Below are 26,327 nucleotides of genomic sequence, written 5' to 3'. Positions count from 1 at the left end.
GTACAACATAAATACCCCCACTTGTGAAGTTTTTATGTGTCCTTAAATAGGCGGTTGCTAACAAGTGGCTAACTGAGACTACAGTGGTTGATGGGGGAGTTAAACGTCATGACGCTGGACACGGACGAGAACTCTCTCACTAGTCCGCCTCACAGCTTCTTGTCCTGTTTTTTTTAGAGATTAGGTTAATAAACAATTTATTAGGCTACGGATTCGCTAGCTTGTCAAAACTGGTCGTTAGCTTGTCTGAGATCGTTTGAAGCATAACAGTAGCGCCGTAGAAGTCATGCAACTATAGCCTAGTGTAGTTTGCGATAGCATAAGGTTAGCTTTTTGCTTCTGTTGGCTGCATTAACACCTCAAACATAATAAAAGTAAGTAATAAGTAGTAAGCGTCATCACACTGGACTGGGACGGGAACCCCCTCACTAGTCGGCCTCACAGCCTCTAGTCCTGTTTTTTAGATAATAAAGTTAATAAACAATTCATGAGCATTTGCTAGCTTAACAAAACGGGGTCATCTCTATGTTCCCCGGGTTAGGGTTAGGTCATACAAAGAGGGGAACATAGGACCTGGAGAACATAGACACGCTCTCCAACAAGCTAATCAGCAGTTTTGACAGGAGCGTCTGAAGCTAACAGTAGTGACGTTGAAGTCATGCAACCATGATGTAGCTAGCTATAGCATTACGTTAGCTTTTTACTTTTGTCGGCTGCGTCAACGCTGCAAACATCATAAAAGTGGTGTTAATTTGAGAAGATTATCCTGCTGAACAAAACATGGAAGCATCAGAAACGTGTGTTTGCCACAGAGCTTATTTTCTGCCATGATCCAAAATCCAATGCAAAAATCCCATAGGCTGAATCTCAATAGACCCCATGGAGACGCTAACTTCCATGTTAGCCTACAAAAATAGGTCATTTCATTTTCTCTCTCTCTCTCTCTCTCTCTCTCTTTCTGTTTGCTGAATAGAGACAGTGAAACAAAATATATCAATGCTGCATTCACTGACACTGGGCAACAGGAAGACTCTTTTATGCCCAGCACAAATATGCAACCTAGTACAGAGTCATCAGATATTAGCATGTGAGTATATCAGAGAAAATGAAAAAAACAAAACAAAACAGAAATATATAGGAAAAATTTACATAGAACCTTTACAAAGATTTAGCAAATAGTCAGAATGAAGCACCTATCAATTATTAGATAGATCATTTACAAAAAAACAAAAAACAATACACACATCACATGTTTAAATTAGAACTACCATGTGTTTGGTTAGTATTTTCATATAAAACTTGTATCTCTATAAATCACTTGACCTGTAAACCCATAACTTGGAAAGAAAAGGAGAGCACACAATTCTATCAAAAGGGGGATAAAAGAAAAGAGTCTGTAGTTGAGCAACATGAAAAGCACTGCTAAGCATTGCTGATGCAGTTCTTCTCAAATCTGCACTTCAACTCTGCTTCTGCTCAGAACATTGCTGTGATGAGTCCTACTATGGCTTTATGAAAAATATGTGGCCTTTAAATTGGCTCCCCTGTGGCCCCTTTGATAGGAGAAGCCTGCTCTGTTCATAAGTCTTTTGACTCGGGCTCTGTCACCCCCAATCCCACAGAGGGAAGTCTCTGTGGCCCGCTACTGGAGCCACAGTCATTTACAACCCAGACTGACTCTGGAGGTACTCTGAATGGATATATATATATATATATATATATAATGTAGTGGAAAAAATAACTTCAAAAATTAAGCAGCTAGTAAGCAGGGCTGCATTCTGTCTTGAGGACTGTTGTAAGCCTTAGATCTGAAAGTTCAACTGTGAGATTGATCCAGTTGTCCAATGTTGTTGCATTATTGAAGAGGTGTTATCAGCCTATAACCCATAGATACGGGTTACAAGAGGCCGACTCCACCTACTAGTACAACATCAGACGCTGACTCGAAACTTTGTTTTCTTGTAAACATAAATTCTATCAGTTTGAACATGAAATATATCGCTGTTGTGCAGTTTTCAGTTGAGTTCATCTCACAAAGGATTAGCAAATGGTTGCAATCTGTTTTGTCCCAACTTTTTCAGAATTAGGGTTGTAGGTCCAGAAGGCTGCTATCAGCTCATTGAAGGGCCTGATATATTAATATTAATTAAATATTAAATATTAATGTTTACTATGTTTATTAGTGGTGGATGGCTCTGGAAAACACAGGACTTTCAATTGGGAGACTGGGGTTTGCATCCTGTGTGAAGATGAAAATTGTATCCATCCATCCATCCATCCATCCATCCATCCATCCATCCATCCATCCATCCAACCAACCATCCATCCATCCATCCATCCATCCATCCATCCATCCATCCATCCATCCAACCAACCAACCAACCAACCAACCATCCATCCATCCATCCATCCATCCATCCATCCATCCAACCATCCATCCATCCATCCATCCATCCAACCAACCATCCATCCATCCATCCATCCATCATCCATCCATCCATCCATCCATCCATCCATCCAACCATCTATCCATCCATCCATCCATCCATCCATCCATCCATCCATCCATCCATCCATCCATCCATCCATCCAACCATCCATCCATCCATCCATCCATCCATCCATCCAGAGTACCTGGAGAGAACCTTCTTTCCTAAACCTCACCATGTAGTTTTGCTGAATAATAAGTCATTTTTATCGTATTTAATCCAAACCATGATCTTTTTTCCTTAACCACTTCCTTTTTGTTACTAAACTTAATCATGTAGTTTCGACCTAATGAAAATGAAACTTCTTGACAAACATTTATTGGGCTGCTAACAGCCTTCTGTACCTACTAGTAGATGGAGGAAGCACCTACTAACCCACATATGAGTGCAGTCTACGACTTGTCTTAAATGTTAACAAAACAGAATTTGCTAAGTCTTTGTGACATTGAAATCTAAAGAAGACAACGTCCCAACCCTTATTGAATCGGGGGTTGTAGTTTCGTTGTCTTACTCACTTTAAACAGTGATTGCCTTAAACTGAAAGCATCCTCCTGCAAAAGACCTGTGGACGACTGTGGCTACAAAATACTATGTAGTACTATGCGCTGAACCAGCTTGGTTGGTCCAAGCTTTAGGCTTAGGGTTATTTAAATAAAGATTAAACAAAATGGAAGCATTTTGTTTCTGTGAACAAATACAATTCATGTTCACTAATCAGCAGCCTGAAGAAGCATGTCCCACCTTGACAGCTGTTTAAATCCTGCTTCAAGTTCTAGCTAGAGATAACATGGAACTTTGAAGTCTTTGCATAGGTGAATTTTTGGTTTTGTTAAATTTCAGTGTTGAGACAAATGAAAAAGCAATTATTTGTCTCTAAATGTCCTCCCATGCTTGTCTCCGCTAATTCTGTAATCACTGTAGAGCACACACACACAAAAGAATTCGGATGGCGACCCAAAGCGACATCTTACAAATGATCACATTAACAGAGCCAATTTAACTGGCTACAGTAGCCATGCCACGCCAGACGTGGATTTTCATCACATCAATCTCCGAAGAACTAAGATTGTGTTAGTAGCTGCCTTAAACCTAGCTCTGTGAAACAAGAATACAGGAGCTGATCATACTGGATGATTATCCATTAAAAAGGATGGAGAGATGGGTTAGATATAGAAATAATTTGAGTTATATTGAGTAATATCCAAATGTCGTCTTTTGAAGGGTTTTTACTTACTTTTGGGAGGTTAGATTAGAAAGAGAAACTTGCACATCCGTGACACTCACTCCTCTATCTTTGTTTCACATTAAAGGCAACCTTGAGAACAGTTTTTTTCCATCCCTCAGTACAGGCTTGGTGTTTTAGAGATGTCATAAAACCAAGAAACGGACTGACAGTCGTTTAAACTTGTGCTCTCCATTTTCCCAACTGAAACAAGCTCTAACAAACAGGGCAGCAGATAAAAAAAAAAAAAGCTTCTTGCTCCAGAGCTGGGAGATGTAGAGGTTATTTATGAAACTTTGCTTTAGACACAAGTAGGTCTATGGTTTAACAAAACGCCTCACACAGTAATGTGACCACAGACACAGAAAAAGACATCATATAAACTGCTGCTGTTTTCTAACCCCTAGTCATTAATATATAACTACAAAAGGAAGAACATTTTTTCTATTTTCTATTTTGTTTCTTCTGTATTATAAGAACCTAAAGTTAATATGTCTCTAAATAATAGACTAATAAATACTAGGCTATTACACTTCTTTCTATGATACACAAATATTAGGCAATGACTTTTACAACCTTAAGACAAACATACATTGTAAAATTGTAAAGTGCATGGAAAAGCAGTGGATAAAAGCAAACACAAGTATATTTATTTACATTAATGGTTATGAAAGCAGTTGATATCCCATTACCACTGAAAGTACATATTACTATAAAATACATAATAATGTTTAAGGATTCACCATAAAATGTAAAATGAAAAATTAACCAGATCTGGTTTGGTATTAAGCTTTGCTGTAACCATTTTGCCACCAACATTTGAATGATTTGAGTTATTGATTATCTATTATCGATCTATTCTTTCTAACTGTCAACCAACCCATGGCTAGATTAACCTGCTCTCAGGGCCGATAGCAAGACTGCAAAAAGATCTACAACTTAAACCAGAGAATAGATTTTTCAATTTTCAATTCCACCCATAACGACACATGTGAGTGTTTGTCAAAATAAGCGTGTCACGGTACCGTGGATCGCTCTATACATACACTACCGGTCAAAAGTTTTAGAACACCCCAATTTTTCCAGTTTTTTATTGAAATTCAAGCAGTTCAAGTCAAATGAACAGCTTGAAAGGGTCCAAAGGTAAGTGGTGAACTGCCAGAGGTAAATAAAAAAAGGTAAGCTTAACCAAAACTGGAAAATAATGTACATTTCAGAATTATACAAGTAGGCCTTTTTCAGGGAACAAGAAATGGGTTAACAACTTAACTCTATGGAGTCTTGGGCTATTTTGTCCATTTTTGAATTCTTTTCATGTCTTTGTAAGTCATTTTGTGTCTTTTTTTGGTAATTTTGTATCTTTTTTAAGTTATTTTGTGTCTTTTGGTGGCTTTTTTTGTCATTTTGTGTCTTTTTTTGGTCATTTAGTCCTTTAGTCCAACATAAAATGTGATTTTGAATCTTTTTTTAACTTTCAAAACACTATCATGCTCAATAAAGAATTTAAAATGTTGCAAATGTGCATTGTAGGTTGTAAAAAAGGCTGCAGTTTCTGTGAATTTAGGCTACAAAACCACCAACCTAAACTTCCTGGTAAGGCGTTATAACAGACAGTTTAAACAGTAAATAAATGTACATAAATGCCTGAAGTGAAGTAGTAATGATTGTGACGTGACTGGATGACTACGTGACCCACAAACCATGAGTCACCATAGTTACAGAAGTTACGTAAACAACGTAAATAAATAAAAAAATAATAAATTTTGTTCAATGGAACCTTAATCAACAATACATCTTTTTTGGTATTGTCATGTTGTCTCTGAGGTTCAGAGGATGTGAACTGTAATGAAGTTGAGTTTTGAATGTGATTTCTTTTCTGTTATACTAGGTGATGTTACAGAGACAAGCAGTTATATTATTAATTTAATTATCTTGTTGGGGAAAAGATTTATTTTTAAAGCTGTCAATGCAGATTCTTTGAATATTAATCAATTTAGGATGCTTATTAAACGTTATTTTGTTTTGGAAGGTTATATTGCTAATAGGAATGGTGATGTTGGTTTATTGAATTGGAAGCATTTAACTTAACCCTTTATTATTATTTTCTCTTAGGTTATCAAGTTTACTGATATACTGTATGTTTTATGTGGTAATTATGTTTGATGTTTGTTTGTGTCTTGTTTAGTTTTGATGTGTTAAGGTTCTTGTTTATAATTGTGGTTTTATTTATTTATTTGGGTTGGTTTTGTGATTTTGTTGCTGTGTTTTTTGTTTTGTTTTTGTTTTTCTCTCTGTGTTTGTCCATTGGTGATTTGTGTTGTGTTTTGTAACAAAAAAACAACGTAAATAGCGTAAAAAATGCAGTTCTCAAACCATGAGCCACGGAAGTTACGCAAGTTACACAAACAACCGAAGTTACGTAAAAAAAAACAACTAATTCATTAAACGTGAGCCACCGAAGTTAGGTAAAAAAAACGTAAAAAGTAATTTACTTTGTTTTTACACGGGACACGAAGCCCTTCTCCTTGGTGAAAGTCTGCCGTTTGTGATGCATTCTTCTAAATAAATAGAAATGAGTCCCAGTGGTTCCTTTAGAAAATTTGTAAAAATGTGTGTGCTTACCCAACGGTTGTATCTTAATAGTTTTTGGACAACAATGGGGCTCTATGGAACAGTACACTGTCACAAATTTCACTGTAAAATAACAGTAAAATAACGGTGTGTGTTTATTTACAGCAATTAATTACAAATAGTGTTTTTAATTTAGTTATCTACTTTTATTGTTAATTGACCGATTTAACTGTTAATTTACATGTGAGGGATGAATATTTAACAGTATTTTACAATTATTATAAAATACAGTAGTATACTGTTGTAAATTCACCGTAAATACACAGCATTTCGTTACAGTGTACACTGTAAAAAAAAATCCGTTTAATTTATGGTAAAATACCGGCAGCTGTGGTTGCCAGAACTTCACCGTAAGAGTACAGTGAGCGTATGTAAATGTAAATATCAGCAAAAAAACTGTAATTTATACTGAATAATCCCATTACTTTTAGGATAATTGTGTCATCATTTGACATGAAAATTGTTTGTGACAGTAGAATTTAAAGTTTTATGCTATTCTTTGTTTTACATTAATTAAAAGTATCTACTACGGTGATGTACAATGTTCAATTTTACGACCTATTTCTGATGTAATTTGACAGTGTTTTACTGTAATTTCTACAAACATTTTTTACAGTGTAGAATAAAAACGATCCGTTGTTAATCCATTGAGGCCTGAAAAACCGCTGGGCGATTTTAAAATAAGTCTCTAATTTTCTGGAAAAATTCTGGAAAAAAAAGTGTGAACTCTTCTACTAAATAATAGATTTTTCAGCCTCTGTAGCAGATAGAAATGAAATTCAAAAAGTATTTTTTAGAGCAAATACTACAAAACGACGTTAACGCTTTCCAGGCTTCAATGGGTTAATCCATTCATCCGACATGAAAATACCATGTAGCATGGTGTGTAACGTGCAGCAGCCGGACTAAACTAGGAAGGAAACTATGGAAAAGTTTCAGTGCAAGGGCTTGTCTTAAAAGGCTGCAGACATGTTAGATTCTGGTCACATTTTGTCTGTGCAAAGAAAAAAAGATGAGTTGTGGTGAGACAGGGAGAAGAAGATTTATCCAATCCATATTTACTGTTACACTGGCCTGATCCTGGTTGGAAACAGAACGAGAACAAGAGAAAAGACAGTCTGCCGATGGACCAATAGACCAACTAGTGTGTGTGTGTGTGTGTGTGTGTGTGTGTTGGGGGGTGGGGGGGTCTAGTCAGTCTGGTATATCTTCAAATGAGATCAGTGCTTATTGACTGAACTCCCTTATCTCTAATCTCTGGGGTAAATTGCCTCGGTTGCGGCGTCTCTTCTCACTCCCCTTTCTTCCTGCGCAACTGACTCCCCTCTTTACGATCCCATCACACACAACAGGCACAGATGCTATTTACTGCTGGGAGAGTGTGTGTGTGTGTGTGTGTGTGTGTGTGTGTGTGTGTGACTGGCTGAAAGCGAGTGAGATTGGTGGGGAACTTAACGCTTGAACGTCTCGGGGAGTGTCGCCTGTGCTGCTTTAACCCATAGAGGCCTGAAAAACCACTGGGCGATTTTAAAATAAGCGTCTAATTTTCTGGAAATTCTGGTAAAATTCTGGAAAAAAAAGTGTCAACTCTCCTACTAAATAATAGATTTTTCAGCCTCTGTAGCAGATAGAAATGAAATTCAAAAAGGTATTTGAGAGCTTATAGAAATACTAAAAAACGACGTAAACACTTTCCAGGCTTCAATGGGTTAAGTAGACGTCTCCCAAGCATGTGTGTGTTTGTGTGTGTACATTAAAGGACATTAATTTGTTAATATATCTGGTTGATATCAGATGATAAAGATTTACTTTCAACTTTTGTCCAGTGTCCTATAACACACAAAAATCCACAGATTTCCTCCCAGGGACCTGACATCCTTGAATCCTTGGCTTTCTTTTTTACTTTTTTACCCTTTTATTTGTCTTTTTTATCTCTAACTCTGTTTTGGATTGAGCTTTTATTACTATTTTATTCTATTTTATTCTATTGTTTTACTGTTTTTAATATTTTATTGTTTTCATTGTTTTTATTTATTCCTATGTGTGTGTGATTTATTCTATTTTAATAACTGTACAGCACTTTGGTCAACTGAGGTTGTTTTTAAATGTCTATAAATAAACTTTGACTTGACTTTGACATGTTTCAATCTACTTTTTCTATCCTGCTGTATTCCCATATACTTTGATAGTATTTTTTTGTTGTTGTTTTTTTATCAGAAACAAACAGTGCAAGTCAGTCAGGAAAGAGGTTGATTTGCTGTCAATTCCTGAAGTGCAAACATGAATAGACAAACATTTATTCACACTCTTCAGAATGTTGTATCTGAATCTTAGTCCTCAATACTAACTTTCCATTAAAAATTAACAGGAGAGTAGTTTTAGTGATCAGTCAAAACAATGTTGGAAATACAAGAAAGATAACTAACACGCCACATTGACAGCTAGCTCAAGTGATAAAGTAATGGTATGGTGCAGAGTGTATGTTAATAACCTACACTGTCCAGTTTATGGCTACTACACAGAAATAATTCCATACATTTAACTCATCAAAATAAACGCCATACTTGTATTATATGCATTAGAATGCAAAATGTCTGAAGGACTGTTTTAATCATCTGTATTTGTGATTGACAGTCATTTGCGATGTGTGTAAGCAGTTTTAATCATGTGTATTTGTGATTGACAGTCATTTGCGATGTGTGTAAGCAGTTTTAATCACGTGTATTTGTGATTGACAGTCATTTGCGATGTGTGTAAGCAGTTTTAATCATGTGTGTTTGTGATTGACAGTCATTTGCGATGTGTGTAAGCAGTGTTTAGAAATTGCTTTTGTGAGATTGACCCCTGTTTTTAGCAAACTTTATTGATCAGGCAGAAAAGTGGCATGGTTGACAAGAAAACGTTTTTTTTCTCTGTAACTTGACTTTGATTTTGTTTTGCATGATAATAATATCCCGTCCAAGAATTAGGGGTAGGGTAGGGTCTTTAGGGCTGTTTCCACATACGAGCAGTCCTAGCTGGCTTTTGTAGGGACTTTTTGCCCTCTTTTGCCCCTCGTCAAAACAGGGCTCATGTGACCAAGACTTCTACATTAGTCATAAATTGGCTGACAAACACTACTTTGGTGAAGGGAGAAGCAGAGCTGTTAAGTAATCACCAGCGGTGGAGCTGGAGTTGGATCCAGGGCCAGATGTCTGCAAATACAGCAATGTGTAGCGAGGGTTAAAATTAAAACGCCTGGCTGAGGCCCCTGGATGTGAGTTCCTCAATTCCCTCTTTTTTTGTGCATTCTTAAATTCAATTTAAAAAAATGTAATTGTAGCAATAGTTCTCCATATTTAAAATGTACACTTTAGTTGACATGAATTAAAAACTTTTTCTGGTGAGAGCCCAGAACAGGCTGGGGATTCCCCAGGAAGAGCCTGAATGTGTTACTGGTGAATACTGGTGACTCATGTTGCCTCTATACCGGCCTGACAACCTCACTAAACAACAATACCAGCTGATACAAAACCACTTTCACTATGACTGCTATGAGCATTTGTAAACTGGCCTCACTGGCCTTTTTATTGGTCTTGAATTAGAGCTCTGGCTAACAACTCATCCCACTGAAAACTAATGAAACAGGAGCTAGTAAGAGATCTGGTGTTCACATTGAGGATCCTATATTTCTTTCTTTTCAGACCCAATCAGATGGTCTGAGGCCATTTTCGTGGGTGAAGGAGAACATCACAAATTGTTGTCTGTGTCTAAGCCGTTTCCTCAGAGTGAAGACAGACGCCTGGAGACAGGAGGAATCAATACCAAAACACAAAACAGAATCTTCAGGGAAACTCTTGCAGCAGACCAATAAAAAATCAAAGAAAAGTGGGAAACACACTAACTTATGTAATTTCTGTGATTTTATATAATGGCATGTGTGCAGGCCAGAGATTTTCACAAGTCATTTCATGCAATTTGAAGTCTTTGGTCAAGAGTGTGAATAAAGGCTCAAGTCTCTTGGAATAATAAGTGTCAGGTTAGAAGTGTTATTTCTAGGGATTGCACTTAGCTATTTATTTTTAATACAAATATTTTACTAAGTATTTGTGTTATCATGATATAGGCATGAAGCCAAACAAACCACTTGCTTTTATATAAAGTGTGGCGCTGCTTATGAATAGCCTTATTGAATAGCACAGACTTTCAATACAAAATGGTGAGCCCTAAATCTTCCATGACCATAATCTATAGAACATTAAGAAATGTTGGTAATAACACACGAGCAGCTTGTTGTTTAATTAAACAGGGTAAGCCTATATATAGAGGGAGCTGTGCATCTTTGTTGTAGCTTTTATTTGTTCTGTAAACAGACTTAATAAGCTTTTTATACGCCATTAATAGAGAGTGAAAGTATTTCTGCCAGCCTGCTTTCCAACCAGGCGGTAACCTCCTGGTCTGAGCAGGGAGGCAAACCAGGAAGTGCCTTGAGCTGCATTCTACTGAAAACTCCAGCAGGGGGCGCTAAGGGTGGCTGAAAATACATTTCTGTCAATTAATTTCAATGCAAAATGAGAAAACTTCTCACTTGATTTATTACCTGAGGATTTTTTCAGGACAACACTATGGTCTCAATCTCTAGTAAAAAATCTTCTTCAAGACAATCTGATGTCAATAGTTCTAATAATGGCCCCATTTAGAAGAAAATAGAAGATAAAGAATCGTATGATTTGGGGCGGGGCTACCTTTGATTGACAGGTCACTGACAAGGTGAGCCGTCACCAGGAGAGAAGCAGAGCAATGCGTATCCACGGCAACGTGTCAATAAAGTTATATATAACGTTATATAGATAGAAAAGAGGACGTTTAGCGGTTTGGTCTCATAACTTTGACCCTTTCACTGTATTTTCACTAAATGACAGTTTATTTGAACGTTTTGTTCATTAAATGTCTTGTTCAGTGTTTGGTTGGACTAACAGACACTCCAAGGAGTCGCTGTACATTTAGTTTTTGTTTGTTGCTAGCCAAAACTAACATCCCAGTTAATGCTCCAGCTAATGCTAACATGAATTAGCAGCAGCTTCAACAAGATGGCGACGAGTATAAAGCTGAACTCGAGGCTTCCAACGGGCCACAAACCAACGGGTGATGTCACGATGACTACGTCCATTATTCATATACAGTCTATGGTTCCAACATGGCCGGCAGTGGTATGGTGTGCAGCTACTGAATTTGAGTTACAAGAACAATTAAACGCTGTTACATGATGCTCAACATGCGATCTCAACAACTGATCATTTGTTGACGTGTGATGGCCGACCTGCATTAAACCTCCTGAGATAATCAGACTGGGTAGAAAGGTTCCTGAAGTAAAAAGGTCAATTTGATTTGTCAAAAGTGAAGGTCCAAGGACATGCTGCACTGGTTGTAAAGCTCTGGGAGGCAAATTTGTGATTTGTGATATTGAGCTGTGTGAATAAAACTGAATTAACACGGCATCAAATAACTCTCTGTGTTCAGGGTCAGCCATGGCGTCGCTTTCATGGAGAATTATCCCCCGACACTGCTCCACACACCTCTGAGCCCTTTTATAGCTCTTGTTTGTCAGGACTATTTAACATCTTGTTGAGTCTCGGCTGCTCTCATCAACTCCAATCGACAACAGTCTCCGCATAACCTCCCAGATAAACTTCCTACCTGCCTCGCACCAATGTCAGACAGACACATTTAGTATTGTGCATGTAAGAAAGTGAGAGTGAGTCGCTGAAGTCCTCTCCTGGTCCCAGAATATGAACCATTGTCCACATCTCTGTCTGTTAAACGCTCTAATGTTTGCTGACAATTGACCAATCAGAGTTTTTGTTGATGAGATTGAGAATTTGAACATCAATCACCTAAAACAGTGAGAGGAAAGTGTGCATGAGGAAGAAGCAGGTGTACAGATTGTTACAGAACAAACAAAAAGACTATTTATTTGATCATGACATCACTCACTGCTGATTGGTTTTCATGAGCATGATGTCACGTTGAACCAGGTGAAACAAAATGCAACTCAGCCTGGTAATCAGATTGGTGGAGACCAAACCAGAGCACTTTTCTGTCTGCCACTGCCTTTACTGCACTGAGACTGTAATTGCTTTGATATTTGACATTTAAAAAAAATATCTAATTAGCTCGCTTTCAATTTTAAAATGTTATATGTGAATGTTCTTTTATATTTCAGTATTTTATATTTCAGTCTTAAATTTTTATATTTTATATGTCTCTTTTAGTGTTTTGTGTAAAGCATTTTGAATTGCCCTGTTGTTGAAAGGTGCTATACTAATAAACTTGCCTTGCCTTAAAGTAATGTGAATATTGGACTTTTATTCATCAAGGGGACACAAACGTGACAAATGAATAATGTAATGATAACTTCTTACTACTTCTTATTGGTTTTAACAGACAGCAGACACATTACTCCGATTTTAGCTTCTCTTCACTGGCTCCCTGTTCGTTTTAGAATTGATTTTAATATTTTACTGATCACTTTTAAAGCACGTCGGGCTGGCTCCAAGTTACATTTGAGCTGAATCACTGAATTCTTTTAAATCACTTCTCAAAACACATTTTTACAGACTTGCATTCATGTGATGTTGGTCCTTCGAACTTGTGTGGTATGTTTATATGCATGTGTATATATATATGTATGTATACGTATGTGTGTATGTATATATATATATATATATGTGTGTGTGTGTGTATATATACATATGTATATATGTATTTTTTATTTTATTTTTTTATTTCTTCTTCATTGTTGGTTTTGCAGGAGTTTTATCCATGCTTTATACTTATACCAATACTTTATGAAGGCTGTTTTTAAAGGCGCTAAATAAATAAAGGTATAATTAATATTATTATTATAACGTGTTGCTCCGTGTTTTAGCCTATAAAATGTGACGGCTGCATCCTCTGGTATATTTTAATGTTTTTCTGCCCTCTAGTGGCAAAAAACACAATGAATGCAGCTTTAACGTGTAATAAAAACAAGTAATAAAATAAAATTCAAGAGGATCAGACCCTCCCGTCTGTTTCCTAAGAACCCAAAGACATTTGTCAGTATTACTACAGATGCACAGAGAGCAAACGTGGGCTTATTGCTTCCAAGGTGCAGGACGCGACAATACATGAAACAGTGAGAAATGCTGTGTGGCAATAATGTAGTTTTCTCCTTTCGAGGCGTTCAGTAGTAATGGGATAGCTCATGCCTCTGGCTCTGAGCCAGCCATCAATGGGCTCAAACACACTGCTGGGGCTGTCAGAGCTGCAGCTTATACATCACTTCCTCCTGCATTCACTTCCACTAATACATCATGCTCTTCCTCCCTCCTTCTGGGCTTCATAATGCATCACTTCCTGCTAGCAATATTGTTGCAGTTTCGCCTCCTTTGGGCTCAACAGTTCTGAGTCCCATTAAGTCGGTCTGAAACTCAGCTCCACTTATTGGCTCAATAAGAACGGACCAGTTCTCTGAGGGGGTGGAATAGCTGTATCATTTACTTAATAAATCCAATCTGAAATGTGTTGCTCAAACTGGAATTGCTTAACATTAGTGCTCTTAATGTATATGGGGGAAATGACTAATTGAAACAATAAAGGTAGGGAAATTAGATGGAATTAAAACCAGCAGAAAGGCCACCCCTAAGGAGCTGAGCTGCGGACCAATTACTTTGAGACTAAAAGTTTCCTATTTCAACTCTTTTTTTCCCACTTCAGAACATGTCAATGCAAATACATTCAAGTGAACACAGGGTAATAAAATGTCCTTTACCAAATAAATACATCACATCAATCATGTACAACACTGCTTGAATGGGAAAGCAACCAAAGAGTGATTCTTGAGTTTCAGGGCCACATTTGCCACCTGGAAGCATTTTATTTTTATTTTTCCACAAAGAGGGTGAAGATGGTTATTTAGTCATTTCATTTGTTGCCTTTTTTTTGTCTGTTTTGCGGGGAAGGAAAGGGGGCGTGTCTCTCTCTTTTCTAGTATGGAGTGAAGCGACTGCACCCTCCTCTGTAAAGGCTAGCCTGCAACATCAAAGATGAAAAAGCTCCAATCAGTATTCAGTGTAGAACCTTTTTTACAGAATGATTCAAAGTCACTTCTCTCTTTCCTCCAAAGAAACGCTCCTCCATTTCTCCACTTCCTCTTGTTTAGTGAGAGGGGTTTAGTTCACAGGGTTGTTAGGGAATTGGTGAAGAATTTGATTTTGTGTGTGTGTGATAAGTTAGATTTTCTCTTTGATACTTCAGCCTATCATACGACACGACCATGAGGAACTGAACACTGAGATGAGAGCATGAGACAACCATCGTAGCTCTTCTGGAGCAAAAATATCCAAAACACACATCTCTTTAAGCTTTAATATCTCTGACATTTAACAGTGATTCTTCAAACTGCCAGCGAGACTCATATTACAGACTAAAAAAGCTTTTTAGATCACAGCTTCTTGTGAAAAAAATGACTGAAAAGAACTTCATTAGTGGTGCTGCAAGGCATTCCTGCAACACTCAGAGTTTGGTCTCTGTCATAATGTTAAGATGAAACCTTAATTACCTCAAAACTACCACTTGCTCTGCACTAAATCCAAATAATAACCACACACTGTAAATAATCACTGTGAAATCTACGGTTATTTACTGTATTATTCACAGTTCATCACTGTGTTTGATTTCTACAGTATAGTTTTGTATAATTTACAATAAAAATCAGTCCTTGTGACAAAATTACAGTAGTTAAAACATTACTGTAGAAAAAACACAGTAGACAGTGTAGTACTGTGAAAAGTAAAGGAGACGACTGTATTTTTCCATTTTTATCATAATTTTGATCAGAATCAGTCCCTTACAAATGCTGTTTAAATAATCAACTTAAAGTAAAGTTTTTCATACAAAACACAGCATGGAAATCTATTGTAAAACAGTAACTGTATTAATATTATTTTATTTAGTGTATAGAGTAATTACTTGCAATTACTCGTTATTTCTATAAAAAATAATGATGAAATTATTATCAAATTAACAGCATTGTTTACTGTGCCGTATTGCCATATACAGTACCATTAAAAATCACAATATTTAACTGTTTTTTTTATTCTTACAGTAAACAAATCAGTACTGTAAACACAACTAAGAAAGCAGTGTTTAATTGTTTTTTATTTTACAGTAAAGAAACTAGTATTGTAAATAAAACTAAAATCACAGTGTTTGTTTTTTATTTTACAGTATAAAAAACAGTACTGTAAATAAAAATACAGTAGTTGTACTGTAAATAACAATTACAGTAAGTTACTTGTTAATTGCTGCCAATAAGTTGCTGTAAAAATCACAGTAAATTCTTTACAGTGTGGGTGAAAAGTATACAACTAGCTCATTTATATAAGCAAGGACCCTACGTTGGGAAAAAGCTCTGTATCATCACAAGAACCACACAAAGCTAGTCACAGCTGATCTACTAGTGGCTACAATAACTCACTCATCCAGTCTAAATTCTTCCGTTATTATAACCCTGATTCCAAAGAAGTTGGGGTGCTGTTACATACCGAAATAAAAACAGAATGCAAGGATTTGCAAATCCTTTTTGACTTCCAATCACTTGAATGAAGGACATGGAGGGGTTTATTCCCAATAAGTGTCATTATCAGGAATAAATGAACAATAATTCATTCCTCAAAGCACATTAACCTGCTTATATCATGGTCACTTTCCCCAAATATATTGGTAACACTTTACAATAACAACTAAGTGATGTTTATAGATGGTTTATAAACCAATTATTAACCATTTACACAGTGCTATACATATTTAATCTTTAAAAGTTTTCAAACAATTTCTTAAAGGTATATGAATCATTTAAAGATCATTAACATACTTAATATGGTGTTAAAAATGTTAAAATGAGTACAACTAAAATTATTAATAAACTGTTGATTATAATTTATTGGTTTGTTATTGGTAAAGTAACTATAAACTTACATTAATATACCATCTATTTGTCATTTATAGATGATGTAGTTAGTTAAACATTAATAAATGATGAATTTACCATTCTAAATGGCCTATATACAGTTTATAAATTATGATTAAACATTAATAAACTATCTGTTTGCCATTTATAAATGATGGTTATTGTAAAGTGTTACCAGTATATTTTTTAGAGACATTTCTAGTCTGCACAGCTTTGGCTCTACAAGAAAGCTAACGTTATGCTAACAAGATTCAAAGTCAATAGCCAGTAAATACAATTTGACAACATCTTCAACAACAAAACTAGCTAGCTATCCAGCTATGTCATTGTCCACCAATCAATATCAAGATTTTCACCAACAAATGGTACCTCATGCTCTAACAACAGTAAACGGGAGGTGAGACCATCACTGATGTGATACAAAGTAACCAAAAAGTTCAGAGCAGTGAACTTCTCAATGCCTCAATGTTGCAATTTTAAATAACAACCTGGTCTCACAGAAATCCGTGAAATAGCCACGGATTTCGCTTAACTCAAAATCCGTGGAATAGCCACGGAATCACTGACACGGATTTCGCTACAATGCAAGTTAAAGACAGTCATATTTTTCTGCCGAGATCTTCACCACAAAGTGATAATGTACATTCACTGAGTGAATATTTAGAAAATAAAACATATATTTCTCGCTAGAAATGTGATCAAAATCCATTTTTATGCAGAAACTAAGTCAAAATATTAATTTTTTCACTAAAAATGAGAGAACTGTCCGCCATGTTTTTTGTTCTGACTGCCGGGACCTTGAAAGTCACGTGACTTGGAACAAACCAATAGGAACAAATATCCATGGAATAGCCACGGGATATGACTGTCATTAACTTGCATTGTAGCCAAATCCGTGTCAGTTTCTCGGATTTCTGTGAGACCAGGTTGTTAAATAAGTTGGCGTCCTGCCTGTAGCCAATCAGAAGTCAGTATTCACCCAGACAATGGTATAAAGGCAAGATAGTCAATGGTTAAATTGGCAATAACATTTATTTTTTTGTAAATTTTCACTCTGAATTTGATGCAATCTGTTTATATTTACGTAGACAACGTCCCAACTTGTGAATCAGGGTTGTTCCTAGCTCTTGTTAGCTTTAGCTTGGGGCTAGCTACAGTTCAGTGTGTGAGGCATGATAGAGTTGTCGATTGAGTGTTTCTTTTTCAATCAAGAATTAGGAATTAACTTTAGTAGTGAGGGGTTTGGATGTGGGAGGACGGGGAAAAAGGGAGGAGTAATTTGAAGACAAAAGAGAAGAAAGTAGAGGAGAAAAACAGAGGCCACTGTTTTAATTAAGTAAATGAAGAGGAAAAAAATTGTAATTAATGAAGGTTTTTAGCTAGCAGCTGCACTACGGGAGGAAGAGGGGTGTTTGGGAGACACATGGGGAGGTGGGAGGCCTAACGAACACCACAAACACTCAGCCCTCCACTCATCTGTCTCCATTCTACCTGTTTTTCTTTAGTGGTCTACCTTTCTCTCCTACTTTGATCTCTTCTAGCACTTGGAAGCGTTAATCTTTGGAGGAAGTCCCATCCCACAACCACCAGAGTACAAACAGTCCTTCAGGTTCGGCCCCATCTATTACCATGGGATTTCTTTCTTTGGAATTTCTTTTTCATCTTTGATGTTAGCTGCAAAGCTAGCTAAAAACAAACATTAACCATTCGTCTATCTCCCCTTGACACATTTTTGAAGAGACTGTTTTCTGTGGGGAACAATTCTCAGTCTCAATTTGATTTTAAGCTTTGGCCAATGAAATTGAATGGGGAGTTTAAGAATAAGGCAATGTCCCTTTTTCATTTACTGAAGTGGCAAAGATTCACATTAAACATCAAAATAGGTCTCTAGACACCATTTGTAGGAACAGCAAGTTGAGCAGTAAAAATAGTTCAACATCTTCAATTATTATTAAAAGCACTGATTTAGTATTTATTTTACTGCTTGTAGGTCAGTCAGATAGTTTAGTAGTTCATATAATATATTTTCTGGTGCAACATATGGGCCTCCTGTAAAGTCATATAGTACCTTAATAGTTAACCAGTCCCACTTCATCATGACACCACAATAATAAGACAGTCAGCTGCTAGAAACAGGGAAAGGACTCACCATAGTGCCCACACTGTATGTGGCTGCAGGACCAATCGTATGGTGATATGGGTCTGCTGTTGCATAGACTCTGCCATAACTAGAGAAGAAAACAGGCACAAACACTTTTCACTATTGCAATAAAGTAGAAAACTTTAAGGCGTATAGAAACTTCTCCAAAATGTTCAAAAGACAAATGAAGCTAAACACAATATATGTATATATTGCAAATATCAGGTACTGTACAGTAAACGGTACAATACTAACTAAGCAATGGTTTGTAGCCATGGTCTTTTGGTCCATGTGCCAACAACATCATGTTAGAGAGTACATCAACTGGCTAGAGCAGCTGTTCTCAACCTCCCGCGAGATGATTTCTGGGGGTCGTCAAATCATTTTGGTCAGCTCTGTCTCCACTGTGTTAAAGTGTTCATGTGTTTAAGTGTTTTTGGTCATCTTGTGTCCTTTTTTGGTCATTTTGTTTCCTTTTTTTGGTCATTTTGTGTCTTTTTTTTGTCATTTTGTGTGTTTTTCTTGTCATTTTGTGTGTTTTTTTTTTTATCATTTTTCGGTAAATTTTTGTCTTTTTTTGTTATTTTGTGTCTTTTTTGGTAATTTTGTGTCTTTTTTGTCATTTTGTGTCTTTTTTTAATCATTTTGTGGTCAATGTGTGTCTTTTTTTCGCCATTTTGTGTCTTTTTTGGTCATTTTGTGTCTTTCTTGGTCATTTCGTTTCTTTTTTTAGTCATTTGATGTCTTTTTTTGGTCAATTTGTGTCTTTTACGTCATCACGCCGGACGGGAACTCTCTCACTAGTTGCCTTACAGCATCTAGTCTTGTTTGACAGAGATTAGGTTAATAAACAATTCATTAGGCTACAGTTTTGCTAGCTTGTCAAAACTGCTAGTTCGTTTGTCCGAGACCACTTGAAGCATAACAGACATTGAAGTCATGTGACCATGGTGTAGTTCGCGCTAGCATGTCGTTAGCTTATTAATTTTGTCAGCTACAATGCTTCAAACGTAATAAAAGTGGTGTTTATTTGTGAAGATTATCCTGCATAACTAAACATGTAAGCATCAGAAACGTGTGTTCGCCACAGAGCTTATTTTCTGCAATGATCCATAATCCGGGAGTGTGTCTATGTTCCCCTCTTTGTATGAGACTGGGGAGCATAGGACCCTTTTCCCCTGCTTTTCCCAAAAAGGGTCCTATGTTCCCCAGTCTGTTAGTTTTTGAACCATTACTGCCAAATTCCATGGCAAATAGGCCGTTATTATTAACCCTAACCCTAACCGGGGAGCATAGGACCCTTTTTCTGAAAAATGGTCCTATGCTCCCCGGTATGTATTGCTACAAGGAAACATAGTACCCTTTTGGGAAAAACGGGGAACATAGGGATGACCCCCAAAATCCAATGTGAAAATCCCATAGACGAATTCTCAGTAGACCCCATGACGATGCTACTTCCAGGTTGGCTTACAAAAGTCTGTCATTTAGTTTGCTCTCAATTGTTGTGCTTATTAATTTTGTTCTCCCCACGTCCTATAGTGCGTACTATAGTATGAACACATGTTTTCCTGTATTCACACCTGCCGGGTGGTTCGGACAGCCGAGCAGCTCCGGAGGAAGCTTTTGTATATGAGGCTGTAGATTCTTGATCAGAGTGACATTTTGACGTATTTCCCAAGCATAAAACTATATGGATTCTTTGAACCAGTACATATCAAAGGGGAATTTAATCAGCTGGGAAATACTCTGTTAATTGTTTCCCCCTTCCCCAACTCCAGCCACCAGACATAAACCATGTGCATGTTGGCTTTGATTGAATGGGTCTGATAATGGATCGGCTGTGCCAACCAACCTCAATGAGTATGCATGAGACACATAAGGTATTGGGTCGTCGATTTTAACTGGGGTCCGGAGGAGAGATCTATAATCATTTCCTCCTCTCACTCTCACTAAGAACAGGCCTATGGGATGAAAATGCAATCGATGTCTCCCTATAAATGTACGTTGTAAAGGTGAGAGTGCGTGATTGCAATGATTTGTTTTACCCGTTTCAATTTATGAGAAAAAGGGGACAAGTGTTTTATCTTCCAGATGATGGGGAGGGATTGCGATAGAAGTAACATTAGCCAAAGAGGGAAGAAGAGAGAGAAAGATAAGAAAAGAAATGGCCAGAGTGATAAGAGTCATAGATGGCTGAAGGGAGAGGGAAAGAAGATTATGAACAAAGAGAGAAATGGAAAAAATGTATCCTTTGGCTGAATCCGAGAGAGAAGGAATAGTCAAAAAAGCAAATATAGGTTGGTAAAGGGGAAAAAAATATTTAGAAGAAGGAGTTGAAGCAAAGGACACAAGTAGAAGAAAAGAGGGCATACACTCAAAAAAAGCTAACTGGGTGTCTGTTACCTTATCCTTAGTCTAAGTTACTATTATGTTCATTCAATCCTTAAAAAAGTAGTTGTAACTACCCTATTAAATAAAGTAACTCTTAATAATATCATACAAGTTTAATTGACCCAAGAAAATTACGTTAGTATGTTATAATTACCCCTATAAATCTAGTTAGACTGACCCTGGTAATTAATTAACAGTAACACGAATACATCATGTTGACCCAACAAATTTACATTTTGTTCACTCAACAAAATTGTTTCTCGCTAAATTAAAGCATTTTATTTAGGTGGAAATTATTTCCATAATTTTATTACGTTCTGGGAACAAGTTATTTTTTTGAGTGTAGTTCTGGTGAGAACTTGTACTGTAATTCTCTAACGGTGTCCCATACCTTCCACCTTTCTATGCCATCTTCTTCTTCTTCACGTCCTGCTCCCCTCCCCCGCTATGTGCCCCTAACTGCCATCTCCCCCTGTATCTCTGTCTGTCTCCTGGGGCTTATTTCCAGTCTTTTCACCATCACTGGCTTGGAACTAATCCCCTCCCTCAACGCCCCTTTCTTTTCTCATTTCACCCCTCCATCCCTCTCTCCCTGATGCCACCAGACCGCTTTATTTATATTCCTCTCTTCCTGTCTGGTTTGTTTATTCTCCTCTAAAAGTAAAGGGAAGCCAGCGTAGGTCTGGAGGGCAAAGATAAGGCTGCAGGGGTACACTATATGTTAGACTGTGTGTTACAGAGGGAGACCTAAGGAAAGGATGCTAGTGAAGCATATAGGAGGAAGGAAGGAAGTAGGGGAAGGGTTTGAGGCTGCAAATAATAATTTTCATTAATGAGCAATGACTGATCTTTTGATTAGTCCAGATCCATTCTGTCACACATTGCTGGAATCAGTGCAAATCACTCTTACTGGTGAAATGGTATTTTCTTTTTTTTCTTAAATGAACGTAAATCTGCTTTAACTCAGAGAAGTAGAGAACACATATGTTTTCTTCAGTATCAATAATGCCCTGCAAAGCCCAAGTGCAATAACTATGAAATCAGTAATACCATGAGTTATGCACAGTTTTGGGTCAAAAAGAATGGAGGCTAGGATTGATTTGATAAAACAAACAAACCAAAAACTATGCTATGGCAATCCAGTAAATATGGCCGTATTAGGGCCAAGTATGTAAAAAAATGAATAAATACGGACCCGGAGGAAAGGTTTAATATTTCGAGAAAGAAGTCGCAATATTAAACTGGCAAATTTGCGAGAAAAAATGACAGGTTTACCAGATTTAAAGTGGCAAATTTGCGAGAAAAAATGACAGGTTTACCAGATTTAAAGTGGCAAATTTGCGAGAAAAAAAGTTGCAGATTTATGTGATTAAAAGTGGCAAATGTAGAGAGGGCCGAGAGCCCGCCTCCTTGGTCCCATCGGCTGTCAATCAATCAGTCAGTCACGGCACAGCCAGAAAATAAAAATGTAAAAGAAACGCATAGAAGTAGCGGAGAAATTAAGAGGAAAACAAACGACAAGCCCTTCAGGCAGATGCTGCAAAATGCGCTAAACTATCTGAAATGTTTGGTGCTGCGACAGCTGGAGCTGACTCAGCACGATGATGGAGGAATTAACCTGTAGGAGTCTATGAGAGAGAGGTGGAAAGATGGCAGCACCCGGCAACATGCGGTAAGAAACAATACATATTTCTCTGCCTGACTCAAATATCATGAAGTCAGGTTAATAACTTTATTTTCTTAGCTTGCTAACTTTTTGAACACAGTGTAGTTTGCTAGCTATCAATGTTTCGCGTATAGACGGCGTCTTGTTTACAAACAGTAACAGGTGCGCGCGCAGCTAACGGGCAAGAGCAGGAAGAGAGGGGAGTTCCTGCTGCCTCCACTATGTTTAGCACGTCTGAATTTTTAATAAAGTTTAACAGTTATGGACTTTAACTTGATGACCTAGGTTGATGACCTAGACCTGGTTGAAGTTCATTGACTGGCACAGCAACATGCTAGGCTAGCTGTTGTTACCAGTTTAACATGCTAGGCTAGCTGTTGTTACCAGTTTAACATGCTAGGCTAGGCTAGCTGTTGTTACCAGTTTAACATGCTAGGCTAGGCTAGCTGTTGTTACCAGTTTAACATGCTAGGCTAGGCTAGCTGTTGTTACCAGTTTAACTTGCTAGGCTAGGCTAGCTGTTGTTACCAGTTTAACATGCTAGGCTAGGCTAGCTGTTGTTACCAGTTTAACATGCTAGGCTAGGCTAGCTGTTGTTACCAGTTTAACATGCTAGGCTAGCTGTTGTTACCAGTTTAACATGCTAGGCTAGCTGTTGTTACCAGTTTAATATGCTAGTGCTTTGTTGTCATAATTTCATGTTGGTCAGTTCTGTTAGTGTTTGAAGCTGATTAGCTGTTGTCTGCTAGCTTGATCAGTTGTTGATAGATCTGGAGGTGATAAACAGACGAGCAGCTGGACGTGAAAATTATGATTTTAGTGTGACAGTGTTAAATTTGCTAGTAGGACATTTCTGTCTCTGCAGGCTAATTTGCCCACCCATTTTTCCCTGCACGCCTATTATCTTGCTTTGTTGTGCTGCATGTTATTGCATTTATATTAAAAGTGAAAGTTATCCATTCTGACTTCCTGTGTTTTGACACTGTAGGATGAGGGCCATCTTATGTAGCCTAAATGTAGTGTAGTGGAGTGATATAGTTCAGATATCTACATGGTTAGGAGAGCACTAAGATACTTGGGGAGTTATCAGTAGTCCAGTCCAGCCCTGGTTGTGGCCAGTGGATTTTTAGGGGGAGATAGCAGGTCAACAGTAAATACCACATGTCAAGTTGTTCTAGTCATAATTCTGTATGAATTATTAATTAAAATTTGAAAGTGTACAAGGGTTTTCAACATTGATTACAGTATGTCTCATTCGTTGTGGCAGCAATTTTTGTGTTGATACCATTGTTGCGGAAACTTGGTGCTTATTTTTCCATTTGTTGTCATGCAAGAATTTAATAAAATATTTTAAAAATCCCTCCAGAATACCACATCAAGACACCAAGGAACACCATAGAGAAATCCATGCTGTGATCTGGAGTCAAAAACTTTCACATTGCTGACATTTTGTATTTTCGGCAATTGGATGGTGATTTCTTCTGTTCTGGAAACTATTGAGAAACCTCCTTATTGTCAATATACATGTGAAATCCATACATCCTTTGAATGCTCTAGGTCTCTAGTTTGTGATTGTAAAATCACAAACTAGAGGAGTGATGTCAAGATTAAAAAAAATGTCAAGATTAAAAAAAAAAATCTCACTGCAATGAAATGCTATTATGGGGAGTAACAGCATCACATATGAATTCATTTGGGCTGCAGCTTTCCAGTGGAATGCAATTACAACACTGCTTAGGGACCACAGTATGCACAAATCTTAAAATATAATTAAAAAAAAATACTGAATGACAGAAACTGAGGCTTTTTAATACCTTAAACTGCAACGCATATGCATCAAATTGGCATTCATGCAAAGAAGAGACTTGTGGTTACCATAGAACCAGTTCATTCATTCAGATATCTTGAGGTCAGAGGTCAAGGGACCGATTTGAAAACTATCATGCTAGTTTTTCCCTCTGAAAAATGTGGAATGTGTACGACGTGTGAGCTTGAGAGAAACAGAATTGAGGCAGAGTTCTTCTAGTCCCCAGCCCATCCGCTCTCTATACTCTTCGGTGTGTTCAGACCGGACGCGTAGCGAATATTTCGCGCGACAAGATTACATACAAAGTCAATGCAAACACGCGAATAGACGCAAATTTTTGCCGGCGGCGCAAATCGCGGGTTTTGCGCGACGCGAATGCCGCGATTGACGCGAATGTCGCGGCGCGAATGAAACAACGCAAATTCGCGTGAGTTCAATAGATTCAACTTTGGCGAAATATTCGCGTGACGCTGTGTCGGGACAGCCTATCAGCGTTGAGATTCTGGACGACAGTGACGTCATGCATCCCGAGAACCCGCCTATTCCGGAAAAATGGAGGAGAAACGTATTGTTGCGGTCTGTGGGCTTCCCGAGCTTTTTGACACATCATCACCCTCCTACCGCAACCGGAACCATAAAGATCTTGCCTGGAGGAGGGTGATGAGGTCACCGGTCTGCCTGGTAAGTTGTGACAATGTGATTTCAGCTATCTGTTGTAGCTACTTCTCTACAAAGTTAGCATTAGCATTAGCAGCCTTCGCCGGCCGGCATATTTATCTGTTTGTTTCTTGTCAGAGGAGGTATGCCGCAGGAAGTGGAAGGGGCTTATTTACTCGCGCGAGTAACGCGACGCGAAAATTCGCTACGCGTCCGGTCTGAACACACCGTTATACTCTTATCCCACAATAAATACACCTCCTCCGCCACCCCCAGCATCTGCCCCAGCCCCCTTTCAACTTCACTCCACCTCACTGCCTGGGCTTCCCTTTAAATCAGGAGAGCTTAAAAAGTAGAACGAGAGAGACACAGTGTAAGAGATGAAACAGGGAGAGAGTGCAGAGGGATATACTGCACATCAGCCACCGAGGGGAAGGAAGAATAATGGTGAGATTGAGAAAGAGGGAATGTGTGAGAGGAGAAAAAGAAAGGGAATGAAATAAGTCTTGAAGAGAGGGACATGGCCTCTCACCTGCTCCGCTTGTCTCTGCTGTGTTCATAATCCTCCTGAGCACAGCGCGCTCCTCGCCTCTGATAAATCTTACATTATCGGAGGCCTACAGGCTCCTGCTGTGGCTGTTTCTTATCAGGCCTGACATGCTCAATCTCCCTAAGATTAGCTCCCCAAGCACCTCCACACACACACACACACACACACACACACACACAGTAGTAGTAGTAGCGCGCACGGACAACACTCACACAAACACACACACATGCAAGCTAGCACATGTTTTTCTATAAACACATATCACTTTTGATCTGGAGGAATGAGGAGCAGAGCAGAGCAGCCTCCCAGAGGGCTGATGACGGCTGCTCAGGGAGGAGAGCAACAGGTGGACAGGGAGGCCTGGAGGAGCAGAGGAGCAGAGGAGAGGAGGTGAGGGGTGAGGGGTGAGGAGGAGCTCCCAGGGGACAAAGACAATTGAGAGATGGAGTGGATCAAACACAGCCCTGTGGCATGATGGGAAACTGTCTTTAGTTCTGGTCATCATGTGTTCAGGTGGGCTCCGGGGTGGGCTCTATGCACTATGACAATAGTCCACTATCATTAAAATCGAAGGCAAATTTTGAAATGTTGCACTAAAGCAAATGCAAATGAGGGACTATGCTGCCTTATCAGTCAGTTACGTTCATTTTGTTAAATAGCACCTCCTGCTGGTGGTTTTGTATAGCGGTCATTTAGTGCAGCTATTCTCAACCTTGGGGTCGGGACCCCAATTGGGGTCGCAAAATGATTTCTGGGGGTCGCCAAATCAGCTCCGTCTCCACT

General features: G+C 38.1%; 1 protein-coding gene across 2 annotated transcripts in view; it reads right to left on the bottom strand.

The window, feature by feature from the left end:
- LOC131959110 (RNA binding protein fox-1 homolog 3-like) overlaps positions 1-26,327 on the bottom strand; it is an 846,381-nt gene that overhangs the window by 9,925 nt on the left and 810,129 nt on the right. Inside the window, exons 15-16 of one of the 2 annotated variants that reach the window (XM_059324219.1) lie at positions 18,483-18,561; positions 13,065-14,394 (exon numbers count right to left, since the gene is read on the bottom strand). In XM_059324219.1, coding sequence (XP_059180202.1) covers positions 14,350-14,394; positions 18,483-18,561 — 124 coding nt within the window. In that variant the 3' untranslated portion in view covers positions 13,065-14,349. Of the gene's footprint in view, positions 1-13,064; positions 14,395-18,482; positions 18,562-26,327 lie in introns of those variants that run through there. The other variant, XM_059324220.1, reaches the window with a different exon arrangement.

This window comes from Centropristis striata, chromosome 21 (genome assembly GCF_030273125.1).
Source record: "Centropristis striata isolate RG_2023a ecotype Rhode Island chromosome 21, C.striata_1.0, whole genome shotgun sequence".
Lineage (NCBI taxonomy): Eukaryota > Metazoa > Chordata > Actinopteri > Perciformes > Serranidae > Centropristis > Centropristis striata.
Note: the sequence above shows the minus strand (reverse complement) of the source record. Positions and strands in the feature narration are given on the sequence as shown.